General features: G+C 27.3%; 9 protein-coding genes across 9 annotated transcripts; 3 read left to right on the top strand and 6 right to left on the bottom strand.

The window, feature by feature from the left end:
* Nucleotides 1-34: 34 nt before the first annotated feature.
* On the bottom strand, nt 35-1,899 carry PPL_11870 (alpha-N-acetylglucosaminidase; the record flags this gene model as incomplete). The annotated part of the gene is made up of 2 exons (XM_020582617.1): nt 35-618; nt 1,884-1,899. 2 exons carry the CDS (start codon nt 1,897-1,899, stop codon nt 35-37), a joined length of 600 nt encoding a protein of 199 aa, XP_020426971.1.
* Nucleotides 1,900-2,801: 902 nt separating this feature from the next.
* Nucleotides 2,802-4,211, top strand: rapgapB (GTPase-activating protein; the record flags this gene model as incomplete). Its single annotated transcript, XM_020582618.1, has 5 exons — nt 2,802-3,237; nt 3,303-3,407; nt 3,487-3,690; nt 3,756-4,037; nt 4,099-4,211. 5 exons carry the CDS (start codon nt 2,802-2,804, stop codon nt 4,209-4,211), a joined length of 1,140 nt encoding a protein of 379 aa, XP_020426972.1.
* A 323-nt stretch (nt 4,212-4,534) lies between these two features.
* Nucleotides 4,535-5,218, bottom strand: PPL_11872 (Ran-interacting Mog1 family protein; the record flags this gene model as incomplete). Its single annotated transcript, XM_020582619.1, has 2 exons — nt 4,535-4,750; nt 4,850-5,218. The coding sequence occupies 2 exons, from the start codon at nt 5,216-5,218 to the stop codon at nt 4,535-4,537; spliced, it is 585 nt and encodes a 194-aa protein (XP_020426973.1).
* Nucleotides 5,219-5,554: 336 nt separating this feature from the next.
* Nucleotides 5,555-5,929, bottom strand: PPL_11873 (uncharacterized protein; the record flags this gene model as incomplete). The annotated part of the gene is made up of 3 exons (XM_020582620.1): nt 5,555-5,629; nt 5,674-5,764; nt 5,838-5,929. 3 exons carry the CDS (start codon nt 5,927-5,929, stop codon nt 5,555-5,557), a joined length of 258 nt encoding a protein of 85 aa, XP_020426974.1.
* Nucleotides 5,930-6,175: 246 nt separating this feature from the next.
* PPL_11874 (uncharacterized protein) lies at nt 6,176-6,458 on the bottom strand (the record flags this gene model as incomplete). The annotated part of the gene is made up of 3 exons (XM_020582621.1): nt 6,176-6,182; nt 6,230-6,383; nt 6,449-6,458. The coding sequence occupies 3 exons, from the start codon at nt 6,456-6,458 to the stop codon at nt 6,176-6,178; spliced, it is 171 nt and encodes a 56-aa protein (XP_020426975.1).
* Nucleotides 6,459-7,346: 888 nt separating this feature from the next.
* Nucleotides 7,347-7,938, bottom strand: PPL_11875 (calcium-binding protein; the record flags this gene model as incomplete). Its single annotated transcript, XM_020582622.1, has 2 exons — nt 7,347-7,763; nt 7,936-7,938. 2 exons carry the CDS (start codon nt 7,936-7,938, stop codon nt 7,347-7,349), a joined length of 420 nt encoding a protein of 139 aa, XP_020426976.1.
* Nucleotides 7,939-8,602: 664 nt separating this feature from the next.
* Nucleotides 8,603-9,276, top strand: PPL_11876 (glutathione S-transferase; the record flags this gene model as incomplete). Its single annotated transcript, XM_020582623.1, has 2 exons — nt 8,603-8,626; nt 8,707-9,276. The coding sequence occupies 2 exons, from the start codon at nt 8,603-8,605 to the stop codon at nt 9,274-9,276; spliced, it is 594 nt and encodes a 197-aa protein (XP_020426977.1).
* A 228-nt stretch (nt 9,277-9,504) lies between these two features.
* Nucleotides 9,505-10,714, bottom strand: PPL_11877 (uncharacterized protein; the record flags this gene model as incomplete). Its single annotated transcript, XM_020582624.1, has 3 exons — nt 9,505-9,875; nt 10,280-10,544; nt 10,616-10,714. The coding sequence occupies 3 exons, from the start codon at nt 10,712-10,714 to the stop codon at nt 9,505-9,507; spliced, it is 735 nt and encodes a 244-aa protein (XP_020426978.1).
* A 255-nt stretch (nt 10,715-10,969) lies between these two features.
* Nucleotides 10,970-13,621, top strand: PPL_11878 (uncharacterized protein; the record flags this gene model as incomplete). Its single annotated transcript, XM_020582625.1, has 4 exons — nt 10,970-11,306; nt 11,380-12,601; nt 13,120-13,261; nt 13,538-13,621. 4 exons carry the CDS (start codon nt 10,970-10,972, stop codon nt 13,619-13,621), a joined length of 1,785 nt encoding a protein of 594 aa, XP_020426979.1.
* Nucleotides 13,622-13,643: the final 22 nt, after the last annotated feature.

Raw genomic sequence — 13,643 nt, forward strand, 5'->3', positions numbered from 1 at the left:
TGCAGGTCCAGTGAACCAAGCTTGAATCTCTGATTCAGAGAGTCCAAGATTGGCGAAAACTTGATACCAAATATATTCTCTGTCCAACAAAAGCAAGTGGAAGATTATATCCGTTTAGAGCCATCCAATCGATTTCTCTTTCCCAACGAGGCCAATCCCACCAAACAGTACTATATCCAAATGTACAAACATTCATATAATACCTGTATTGTGATAATATTTCGATATTGACGGGATTATTGACCACCGGTAAGTTTGAAGCAGTTAAATTACATTGATCACCAGTCCAAGTGAATGAACATTGTCCATAATATTTCAAATAATAATTTATTCCACTTGCAAGATTAACTGGTGTATCTGCACTAATATTTATTATTACATTATTGCTATTTGTTGTACTATAACTACTTGTTATTTCGAAATACTGTGAACCATTTGTTGAATTCTTTAAATTTAGATTGAAATAAGGAATGAATTGTGATCCCAAAATTCTGGAAATCAATCCTTGCACAACTAAAATACCTGGATCTTCTTGAAATCTATTATTTTCTATATCATTTTTTTCAATTTTAATATCAATGATATTGGTGTTTATATTTTTAATGGAGATTGATTCCACTATTGAATAAAAAAAAATAAAAACTATACAAATAGAAACTAATTTATTATTACACTTCATGATGAAATTCGTTAATATTAAATTATTTAATTTATTTGATTGATTAGGTTTAATTTTATTTATTTTCAAAAATTGATTTTATTCACACAAAACCAAAAATAACCACCACTCATTAAAAAAAATGTGAAGTTACAAAAAGAAGTTCATTTAATCAAAAATCATTCAGTTCATTCATTCAAGTGAATTAAATAACCATCATTATTTTTTGTAAAAACCTTAGTATAAATTGAAAATAATATTATAATCTTAAGTAGACTTTAGATTAAAATATTATCTTAGATTTTATTCTTTATACACATCTATTGGGATAATTTAATATTAGATCCAATTTATTTTATTTTTATTTTTTTAAAATAATTTAAATAGAATCTAATTATAGGTACTTATTATTTATCTATACTTTTCACCAAATAAAAACTAAAAGTTGAATAGTATTTGGAGTATAGTTCTGGAGTGACAAATTACTAAAAATCCTAATACAAGTATATAAAGAATAATGGTGCAGGTTCTAACCTTTTACAATCAAAATAGTTGTTCCATTTTTCAATAAAATCTTATTAAACTTTTTTATATCTTAAATAAAAAAGCTTAGTATTATCCAATCAATGAAAATACCTGAGCTTTCTATTAACTAAAGAATCTTTGTGAAATCTTGATTTCTCACTTGACTACCATATTAAAAATAAAAATAAAAAGTATATTTAATTATTAAATTTTATTTATTTTTTTTGTTTTGTTTTAAAAGAATTAATTTAAAGGTTGCACAAATTTGATCAACCTATTATTATAATAAAATTGGTAATAGTTATTAATAGATCAAAAAGAAAAGATAGATTTTTCAATCGGTATTTTAATCAAATCTGTAAATGAACTGTATTATTGATTCCAATTGATTTGAACACTCCATTGTGAAAATCTCTTAGAAAAAATGTTTGTAAATCAATCGATAAATTAAAAATATTAGATAGAATCAGTGTCAAACAACACACCCTAAATTAGGTAAAAAATCAAAAAAGTTTACAGATTGATTTAAAAATTATAGAATGTTTGAAAATTAAATTCACTTTAAAGTCAAACAAAAGTAATCAAAACAACAGATAGACAGATAGATCATAGTTTGTTTGTTGTTTTTTTATTTCTTTAGACAGAAACACTCTATGGAGTCTCTATAACAATAAACCCTATCAATCAATCAATCAATTACAACAAACTCTTGTCATCATCCAAAAGGTGTAAAAAGTTGTTTTAAATAAAAATAAAAACACAAAAAAAAAAAAGGTGTGAGTGGTGAGGAGTGATAAGATTGAAAGAGTATTGAACAAGTAACACTTAAGTGAGTGTGTTGTGTGTGTTTTGTTTTATTTTATTTTATTTTTTTTTGCTTGTTCAAATCACTCTATTTTAGTGTGATATTATCTAATATGTGTTAAAATGGGTGATTTTTCAATAAACTATTTGGGGGTTTGATGATAACAATACATATAGGTATTTAATTTGATTTGCATGAAGAAGTTAACAATAAAATAATGCTTAATTTATTTTTGTTTAGATAGATGAGTGTGATTTGCTTTTTTTTGATACAAGTTGTTTGGGTTTTTTTTTTGATGTTACCTCTACATATGATGTTATTAATTATTGAATGATTTGCACAGGTGATTGAATTGACTCTCACCATTTCAATAAATTGAGAATATTGGATTTGAAATATGGAGAATCAAAAAACAAGAGTAGCAACAAGAGCTTATACATGATATGTAGGGTGGAGAGGGTATTGTTTTGATACATTCAAGTATTGAGCTGTTTTTTTTTTGTTTTTAATTAATTATTTGGGAGGAGAGAATATTGTTATGTTTTTTCTTTGTAGTTGTTTTTTGGGTTGATTTTTATTCAAGTTGATTAGCAAATATTTATTTATATATTTCAGAGATAAACATAAATTAAATTATAGTTATAATTTAAAATTAAAAATACTAGTTTGGAAATAAAGAGAGAAAAAAGAGTCTGATTTTGAAAATAATAATAATCTTAAGTAAAAGTCAAACAAATTCTCATGTTTAGTTATTGTGAAGGATTTAAAGTGGAAGGAAACACCGATGCCAACCCACTTTGGCAATCCACAAAAATGCCAGAGGAATGTGCTCCTCGTGTTTCCAACCAACCTTCTCTATACAGACAACACTTCTATGGCAAACCACACAGCACTTATGTTAGCTACTACTCACCGATAGGTCCATTGGCCATCACCATCACCTTGGACAATGACAATAACTACAAATGTTTGGTATACACTGAGAAAGGTTATGAATTAATACAAGTACCAAGATGGAGTGTCTATAGAAATTGTTGGAGATTCATTTTCTGCCGTAAACCGACATCCTACCATATCATGTGGCATGTGAAACCCGAATTAAAAGATATTAAAATTCCAAAACTGAAAATCAGTAAATTGGAAGATGAACTTTTGAGAATCTACGAACCAGAGTTCTCAAAAGTAATGAAAGTAGGTATATTATATTGCAGAGAAGGTCAAAAAGATGAAGCTGAAATGTTATTCAATGGTATGGAAAATAAATATTTTGTTTGTTCAATAGAGATTATTAATTATTTAATTTCCAAACTCTAGTGGCAAATAACACAAGTAGAGAATATGATGAGTTTTTAAATTGGATTGGTGATAGAGTAGAATTGAAAGGATTTCAAGGATATAATGGTGGATTAGATATTGTCCGTAAGATATCTTTTAATAATTATTTTGTTGTATTTAATAAAATTATTTATTAATATTATTGTTTTGTTTTTTTTTTTAGATGGAAACTCTGGAACACATTCGATTTATGGAAAACACAATGATGTAGAAATAATGTTCCATGTATCTACAATGTTACCATTCTATCCAAACGATCCAAAACAAATTGAAAGAAAAAAGCATCTTGGTAATGATAGAATTATGATTGTATTTAACGATGGACCACAAAGCTATCAACCAAATACAATGAAATCAAAACAAACTCGTATGTTTTATTTAATTAATCTAATATTAGTTGGTTTTACTTATGTGTTCTATTATATATATTAGAAACTGTTATTTTGGTTCAACCAATAAGAAACGATTCTTCTTCGGCATCGATTTCAATCGCCAAACCAGCATCACCAAATAATAACAATTCACTGTTGATGGAGGAAAAGAATGGATTGGATAATATTGAAGATGTAAATAGACAGCAATCTTCAGGTTCAACCAATCAATACATAGTATCGATAGCATCCAAAGAGGAAGTTCCTGACTTTGATCCTCCACTTCCAAATCCTCCTATTTTCAACAGAGATGCAAGATTCAAACAATTCCTCTATGATAAATGTAATTATTATTATTATATCTACTCTTTTAAAACTATATTAATTAATCTACATTGAAATAGTGATAAATGGATCTAGTTCACTAAGACAAGCACCAGTTTTCCAAACGAAAACACAGAGAGAAAAAAACTTTGTATTTTTGAATTTCGTTAATAAACATACTAATCAAAAATAAGACAAACAAACAAAACAATATGAAAAGTAAGAAAGATCTGTTAACTATTTTACCAACCAAAGAAACAAAATAACCTGTAATATTAATCAAACCTTCCAGTAAAAAGAAAAAAACAAAAAAAAAAAAAACAACAATAACATATAATAACATTATACTGCTGCTATTCACAACTATTCACAAACTTGACTATCATTATTATAAATATTATGTGATTACTATTATTATTATTCAATAAAACTTTTAATTTTATTATTATTATTATTAATTCTATACATTATTATTATTCTTTTTTATTATTCTTTACTTTATTATTATTTACTTTATTATTGATGTTGGAATAATGAATAATCTTTGATATGAAGTGTTTTCAAAAGTTCAACGAAAATATTCTCTACTTCTTGTGGGTTGAATGATGGAACTGTTCCACCTACTGCTTTAACACTGCTGCTTTCACTTGACAATGTAAGAGGTGCATTCAATGTTATCAATAAATCTGTTTTTGATCTATTTAATCTAACTATTGCCATATAAACATTTAACTATAATAATTTTGAATTTGAAATAGATAAACAAATAATTAAATAATTAAATAATTAGTTTAAAATGAATATTTAAAAAAAAAAACAAAGATATTTTACAGTATTCTCTGCGGTTTCATTAAATTTCGACATCATTTGCTTTCCGAGTAAAATAAACTTTGGAACTTCGTCTTCAAAGTGTGGCATGTCGGTCTTTGTCAGTGCTCTGTGGTTTAGGATTGTACGTTTGTCTGCTGCGACATCTGCTTCGTCTGCAACGACATTAAAGTGGAATGCTGCACTCTCGTGGTCAGCGACGTGGTCTTGTCTCTCTAGCAGCTCTATAATGATCGACTGATCGGTTCTATCATCTACGAAACACTCTTGATGATCGGGAATGACACGGAACGCTGTAATATCTATGAATCTCGATGGAATAGATATCTCGATAGCACCACCATATAATTGTCTAACTTTAAAATCTGACATATTGTTTTGTTTCTTTTATTTATTTATTTATTTATTTATTTATATAAAATAATGTATTATTACTAAATATTAATGATGTTATGATTGGTTTGGTTGGTTTGTTTATTTGTAATGAAATGGTTTGATGATTTATACTTCAAGTTGAAGTTGTTTATAGATATATATCTTCGTTTTTTTTTGACCACCTCATTTTTTTGTTTTTGGACGTGGCTCTTACTCAGAACACACAAGCAAAAGTTTTCATTTTTTTTTTTTACCAAATTTGTAAAAATAAATTTAATTAAATATATGACCGACCCTTTGCCATACTTTGCTCGCTTTTAAATTTCCTTTTCTTTATTGTTGCTGCTCGACATTTTCATTGCTTTCATCTGCGTTCTCTTCATATTCATCTTCTTCTGCTCCAACTTTCTTTTATAAATGGTATATAGGACAATAAATAAAGAAAACATTACTATGAGGATTATTAAATATAATAAGTCAAAGCTCTTGACTTCTTTATCATCAGTCAAGTGAGATTCTAGTGATTTATCACTATTTTTACCTCTATATATAGTTTACAATCAAGACTGAAGTTAAAATAATGCGGCAGTTATAGTATTTAACAAATAGTAATTACCTATCATTAATGTGTGTAGCATTACTCAATAAAACTACAGTAGAACTAGTAATATTTATATTAAAATTACTGTTACTAATGTTATTTATCATTTTTAATAAAAAAGAATTAAAATTCGAAAAGTTATTTATTATCTGTTCAAATTATTTGTAATGTGAACAAAGTAACGTTCAAAATGAAATGAAAGGTGCGACGTCGCACCTTTTATCAGTTTCGAAAATTTTTTTTTCAAATTCTACACCCATACCAAGATAGGTCATATATATTTTTTTGTTTATAAATAAAAGATTTAAAAGACAATAGGTCTTTTATGTGAATTTATTATATTATTTTCATTTTTAAGGACTATTTACAAATTAATTAAATGTGAGTATTTGAACATGATTGTTTACCAAACTGCCCAAAATGGTCTGTTTGATAATGTTTTAGTAATTTGATTCTCTGTTTGTTGAATCAATCCATTACTATTGTAGTTTGACATTGTAATATTGTTGGTATTGAAATGGGAAGTATTTCTTGAGAAAAAGTTAATGTTCTTTAAATTATCTATTTAAAAATGAATATTAATAAAAAATTCTTTGATTTTTTAATCTTTATAAAAGTATACTTACTGATTAACATTTTAAAAAAACTTCAAAATTAATAATTAATTAAAATAAATAAATAAAATATATTTTACTAAGTTACTTTTAAAGTATGTTTTAAGAATTGATTTTGTTTTGTTTTGATTTGATGATTTTAAAAAAAGAGATTGATTTATGTATTTATAGGTTTTCGAATACAGATTAATTTGATAGGTAGTTTTAACTTTTTATGGAATATCCTGGGTTGGTGTTATATATCATTGAATTTCAATTCACCCAAAACTAATGATGATATAAAAGAAAGTGGGTTGTGGTGGTAGTGTGTGAGGTGTTATATTGATGACAGCAAGTGTTGATGTCTAGACAATTATTCTTTCTAAGCATCTATATATATATTCACCTATGCATTCTATTCTATCAATCATGAATGAATTCAAGAATGATGATATCATGATTAGATTGTACACAAAAATGAATGATCGTCAGTACCAAATTCTTTAAATTTAACACCACTATCTACAATTTCAAATCAGTTAACATATAATATCATCATTATTTATTTAAATAAATGTAAACAATTCAATGACATCATTCTCTTTTTCCTAATTATATATCACATGTGATAAATTAACTTATTAAAAAAAAAAAAAAAATAAACATGAATTATAAAATATTTTAATATTATAGATTTCTATTATTACAGAATTTGAAAATGCTATATATATATGACATTATACATATAACATTATTGGTGTGTTGTTGATGATGAATTGTTGTATTGGGGTTGTTTTGGTGAATAAATAGATTGGTGGCAGAATGATATTATTATTATTCTTATCTTTGTCGCTTTGATTTGTTTTTGATTTGCTTGTTTTTCTTCTCTTTTCTTTGCTTTGTTTTCGCTCTGTTTGTTGATGAAATTTCCTTATTGTAATTTAGAAAGGATTAATTTTGTTGCGTCGTTTGCACTGATGTATCCATCGTTATCTGTATCGCACTCTCTGCATAGATCGCTTGCTTCCTGTGCATTCATGATATCGCCCATTGACATGAGGATCTGCTTCAAGTAGTCGGTAGAGATGAATCCATTGCCCTCTTGATCGAAACAGTTGAATGCACGTCTAAGTTCATCCTCTGGATCTGTAATCTGTAGCTTCTTGACGACGACACCGAGGAATCCGTTCATATCCAAACCAGAGGCAACATCGTTCTCTTGGATATTGACACCAATAGACTTCAAAGCCATAACGGCTTCCTTTGAATTCAATCTACCATCGTTATCTTTATCAAACTGTTGAAAGCAAGTATTGAACTCCTGACGTTGATCATCTGTTAAATTTTCCTGTACAAGTTTAATTAGTATTTTATTTATCAAAACAAAATGATAAATGAATGATTTACCATTTTAAAAGTAATAATAATAAAGATATATAATAAATAAAATATAATACAAAAATCAAAAATATTTTGAAATCATATTAAAAAAAAAAATTAATCAAAACCCATCAATTTACCATTTTTTTGCATGATCATTTTTATTTGAATTTGGGTTCTGATTATTTTTATTTTTATTTTTATTTTTATAATAATAATTTTGTCATTTATCTATCTAAGATAATGATTTAATAAGTTAATTATTATTAATATTTAACTTTCTTTTATTAAAAACTGTTTATTGATCTATAGTATTCTAATTGATAATGTAATAAAGAAGGAACACTCTAGAATCAAGTATAGTTTTTTTTTTTTTTTTTTTTTTTTTTTTAATATAAGGAAGATTGTGGAGATGTCATTTATTTGTTTTAAAAAGTAAGATAACAGTCAATGATGATTAGATCTAAAGTATGATGAAAAACAAAAATATGTTGTCATAGTCGAAGCAAGGTGACAACATACTTTTTATAATAACACATTTTCGATCAGGTGTGAACCCGAAAAAAATAAAATCAACTTTGGTGTGGTTCAATCAAATTGATAGAACAAGGAATCATTTTTGCGAATGAATTTCATTAATTATAAATAATGAAATTTCGAGTCATTGTTAAAATCATCAAAAACAAAATATTAAATATTTAATTAAATATCTAATTTAATCTTCAAACCGCAGCTTTTAATCCAAAAATCTTTTTTTTCATCAGTTCATTTCTATTAAACTTTAACAATAAAACTAAATAAATAATAATGTCTCTACCAATTTTCCATTATGTATGTACAAATAAAATAAAATAATATTTGTTTATTATATAATAATTAATAAACTGTTTTTTTTTAACAATTTTTTTTAGTTTGATGCCAGAGGTCGTGGTGAAGAAATTAGAATCTTATTAAATTATGCCGGTGTAAAATACACTGAAGACAGAATCCACCCATTGACCGATGAGATTCGTGCCAAGTTGACATTCGGACAACTACCATGGTACCAAGAGGGATCTCTCAGTATCACTCAATCGATGGCTATTGAGAGTTACATTGCCAGAAAGCACTCATTGCTCGGTGCCAACGAAGAAGAGAATGCTGAGATCTTCAGTTATGTGCTGTCGGTTGCCGATATGTTGGATTCGTTCATCAAGGCATTCATGGGTGGTCCCGAGCAAAAGAAGAACTTTGAGGAAGTCGTTGCACCAAGAATCATCAAAGCCTGGGAATCAAAGATCAACAGCAACGGTCATCTCTTTGGAGCCAAAACAACCTGGGCCGATCTCGCTGTTTTCAACAGTGTTGATTATTTACTCTGGGCCAAGAACGATAAACTCTTTGCACATGCACCAAAGTGTCTTGAACTTCACAAGAAATTGGCTGAATCCCCACAATTGAAGCCATACTTGGAATCAAGACCAAAAGATATTAAATTCTAAACAATCCAATCAAATCCATTCCCCTTTTATTTTAAATAATCAATTATTTTATTTAATTAAAATGAAATAATCAATTAAAATAAACATAATTTTTCATTAAATAATAATAAGTTATCTTTTTATTTTTTAGATAAATACTTACAAAAAAGAAAGTATAATACTTAGTCAATATCTATATAATATAAAACAAGTATAAATCTATCTTTTTTAAAAATATTATTTTTTAAATTAAAATTTTTCAACTCTCATTTTTAGAACTCTATCAGCATTGCTTGTGGTGGTAGTTGTAGTGGTTGTTATCTGATTTGACTTTCCGCTTATTGTCGTTGTTGTTGTCGACGTTATTGTCGATGTTGCAATCGATGTTGTTGTCGATGTTGTTGTCGATGTTGTATTCATATCATAAATATTGTTGAGCTTAGCTTTACTGTTTGGTTTGAAATGTGAACCAATATCTTGCTCTATACTACATGGACCATCAAATGCTTCAACTTGTGCACAATCTGGATTATGGTTGAAATGTGAACCAATATCTTGCTCCCTACTGCACGGACCATCAAAGGCCTCAATCTGTGTACAATCTGGATAGTCTCCACTATCTTCATATGATATATCATTTTCATAATTATTTATTCTGGATAAAAATGTGCATTAGAAATCAGAAAAATTGAACCAATATGACAAAATAATCTTTTGCTGATCTTACATTCACAGCTCATTGATCAGCTAATTGTGAACTTCAAAATATTCTTTTGTGTTCTCTATATAGCAATTGAACTGCAAGATGCGTGAAAAACAAAATATTCTTTTGTATTCTCTGTTAGCATTTGATCTGCTAACTGTGAACTTCAAAATATCTTTTGCTTACAAAATATTCTTTTGATCGTTTGGTTCATTCTTTAATTTGGAATCTGATACTAATCTTTGAACCACAACAATAAAAGATAATAGAAACAGGAATGTTTGAAAATATTAGTAAGATACTATAGTGTCTTTTAATTACCTATACCTACTTTTAAAGGAAAAGTACCATGGTTTGATTCTTTTTCGAATCTCGTATATATTTGAAAGATCCCATTCCAAAAAATATGGTTTAAGCTTTTAAAAGTGTGTTGAGCTAAAACGACTTCTTGATTTGTTACATGTTTATCTAAATATGGTTGAAAGCCATCTTGTTGTGAAAGTAATTTACAAAAATCTTCGCTAGTGATTAGTTCAGATCTGTTGTTTGTGGCATCTTTAACGAATTCAAAGTTGTTGGCTATCCACTGCAGATTTCGAAAATTGTTATTAATAAAAATTTAATTTAATTTAAATATAAAATAATATTGTATATTACCTCATTAAAAGGACTCCAATATTCTTTGATTCTTTGCTTCTTGCGTTGATCGCAATCTGTAAAAAATTCCTCCCTTTGTGCTCTCTTTTTATTATCCATATAAATAATAACTGTAAATATTACAGATTGCAAAAAAAACAAAACAATCAATGATCGTAAATAAAAATTTAATTAAAAAAAATTAAAATATTTAAAACACAAAGTGGGGTATCTTACGCCAACTTTATTATGTAAAAACCCACAGCTGGCTACCTACGTTATTTGTGGGATAACAGGATAATGCGCAGGCGAAAGGGGTTGGGAGTTAGTTTTGTTTTATATTGTTTTTAGATATCAAATATATATATATATATAATGGAGATTTGCAGTAATCATATAGATAAAATATTCGTTAATCTATCACATTTAATATTAAATAAAATAATAGGTTGTTTAGATGAAAACATTGACAGAATATGTTTTAGTTTAGTTTGTAAGAGATGGTTCAACGATAGAGATAAATATTTAATATTCAACACTGATAATATCAATATTAACTCTAATAATAATAATGATATTACTCAAAATCATAAACAATTCAAGTTACCTTCATATAATAACATCTTTAATAAATCGATTCAATCAAAGACTGATTGTTCACTTTTTATTGGAGCAACCAGATTTTTATTTGGTGAATACGATTTTTATTATGGTAAATATAATACTTTAAACCTCTTTATATTTGATGATCATTTAACATTTAACTAATTAATATTTTTATAAAGATAAAAATACAGACTTGAAAAGTATTCCATCGTATATTTCAATGATCGGCTCAACAGATGAAAGTACAGACCTAGAGTATTTCTATCAAATACTATTGGAATCACAATCAGTAACAACATTGTGTGGATGTCATACACTGAGATATGGATTACCGAAAACAATCAAAAAACTCTCTTTCAGCTATAGATTCAATGAATTGCTTGTTAAAGGATCACTCCCATCATCTTTAGAAGTTCTTAGTTTTCATAGTTCTTTTAAGCAAGCGATTCAAGCAGATGTACTTCCAGAAGGTTTACTCGAATTCAACTTGTACAGCATCGATTACCAATCTGATCTTCAACCAGGAGTGTTCCCATCATCTCTCAAGACCTTAAATCTTTGTTATTATAAGAATCCTATTAAAGCTGGAGTACTTCCAGAGAAACTTGAATGCTTGTATTATTCGGGTGAATGTACACCATTGGAAGATGGAGTATTGCCTAAATCCTTAAAGAAACTTGTGAATGTGCCAATGACATGGTTACAAGCAATATCATCACTTCCAAATCTTGAAATCATTCATTTTTTTCAATTTAAAAAAGGTATATCAACATTCAATCTCGACTTATTACCATCATCTTTAAAGGTTCTCAAATTCAAGCAATTTAAGTTGATAGGAGCAATGCCGACATCAATCAAATCACTATGCATTGTTGAATGTGAATTTCAGTTTGAAGAAATATTCCCAGAAACATTACAATATCACTTTGAATCGCTCCAATATTTAAGCGATAAGATTCTTTCGATTCCGTCCAACGTAAAGATCGATAAGTTGATAATAGAAGGATCCATTGATCAGGAAAATTGTTCACTCTCACCTCCATCTGGAATCACTTCAATCAGATTAGATATGACATTGGACCAAGGAGATGGTTTTTTAAGAATCGATGGAAATGATCAAACAACTCTGAAAGAGCTACGACTTCCATATTTTGATTTCCAACCACGTGCATTCATACCAAACACCATTGAAGAGTTGGATATTGGTGACAATTCACTTATTTATTGTTTAGATTTGATCAAATCAATCGATTCAATCAAAACACTTATGCTTTCGAAATTTCCAAAAATTGAAATCATATCACCAGAATCTTTCAAAACAATCAACAATATCATCTATACTGAAGAAAGCAATAGTAATATTGTTATTTACAGAAAGTTAGACGATAATTATTATTTAATGTATGGTAATCTTTTTGGAAATATAATAGCCAGAATATTCCATCAATCTAATTTGCCAACGAACTTAAACAAAAAATTAAAAAAATATATAAAGTCTATTCCTTTAAAATAAAAATTACTATATGTTTATTAAATATCAAATAAATTTTACAAATGATTATTTACAAATTCTATTTTTTCGAATCGATGTATTCATTCAAAAGGTCATGTAATTCAAAACAATAAGGTAATCTTTTTATCATTTGCTGAAGATAGAGTACCAACTTATCGATAGGTATCGAAATATTTCTGAGAATCCAATCCAATGAACGATACTTGAATTGTGTAAATGCTTCGATTTTTTTGATTATATCAAACTCTATTGACTCGATTGTATTTAGATGACGCCAGGTTAAACTGAAAGAGATCAGTTGGGAGCGGATCTGGGCGAGCATTAACGGGAGTACCTCTGGGAATAGAATAGTAGCAGGTTGATTTTCATTATTGTTATTGCTACTATTGAGATCACTCATTCTTAGCTCATTCGTGATAGTAGCTGGATTTGTAGAAGTTGTTGAATCATTAGTCTTTGTGGTTGTCGTTGTTGAATTTGTTCTTGTTGTATTTGTAGTTCCTGTTGTGTTTGTTGAATCGTTGGTGGAGCTAGTTGATTTAATAATGGTAAAAAGTTTATTATAAAATAATAAAAGTAATTTAAATAATATATAAATATTAGAGAATTACATATTTTAATAATAATATTATGAACTTCGAAAACTAGTTAAAAAAATTGTTTTTTTATTTTTTTTAATTATTTTCGTTTTTGCATTATTATATGAAAAAACAATGCAAATATATTGTTTTTCGATATCAAATTAATAATGGAGAGTAATCAAATAGATAAAATATTCGTTAATCTATCACATTTAATATTAAATAAAATAATTAGTTATTTAGATGAAAACATTGACAGAATATGTTTTAGTTTGGTGTGCAAGAGATGGTTCAATGATAGAGATAAATATTTTAATAATTAAATAAAAAATTTTTTTATTTGTTTCGA

This window comes from Heterostelium album (assembly GCF_000004825.1).
Source record: "Heterostelium album PN500 unplaced genomic scaffold PPL_contig26, whole genome shotgun sequence".
Classification (NCBI taxonomy): Eukaryota; Evosea; class Eumycetozoa; order Acytosteliales; family Acytosteliaceae; genus Heterostelium; species Heterostelium album.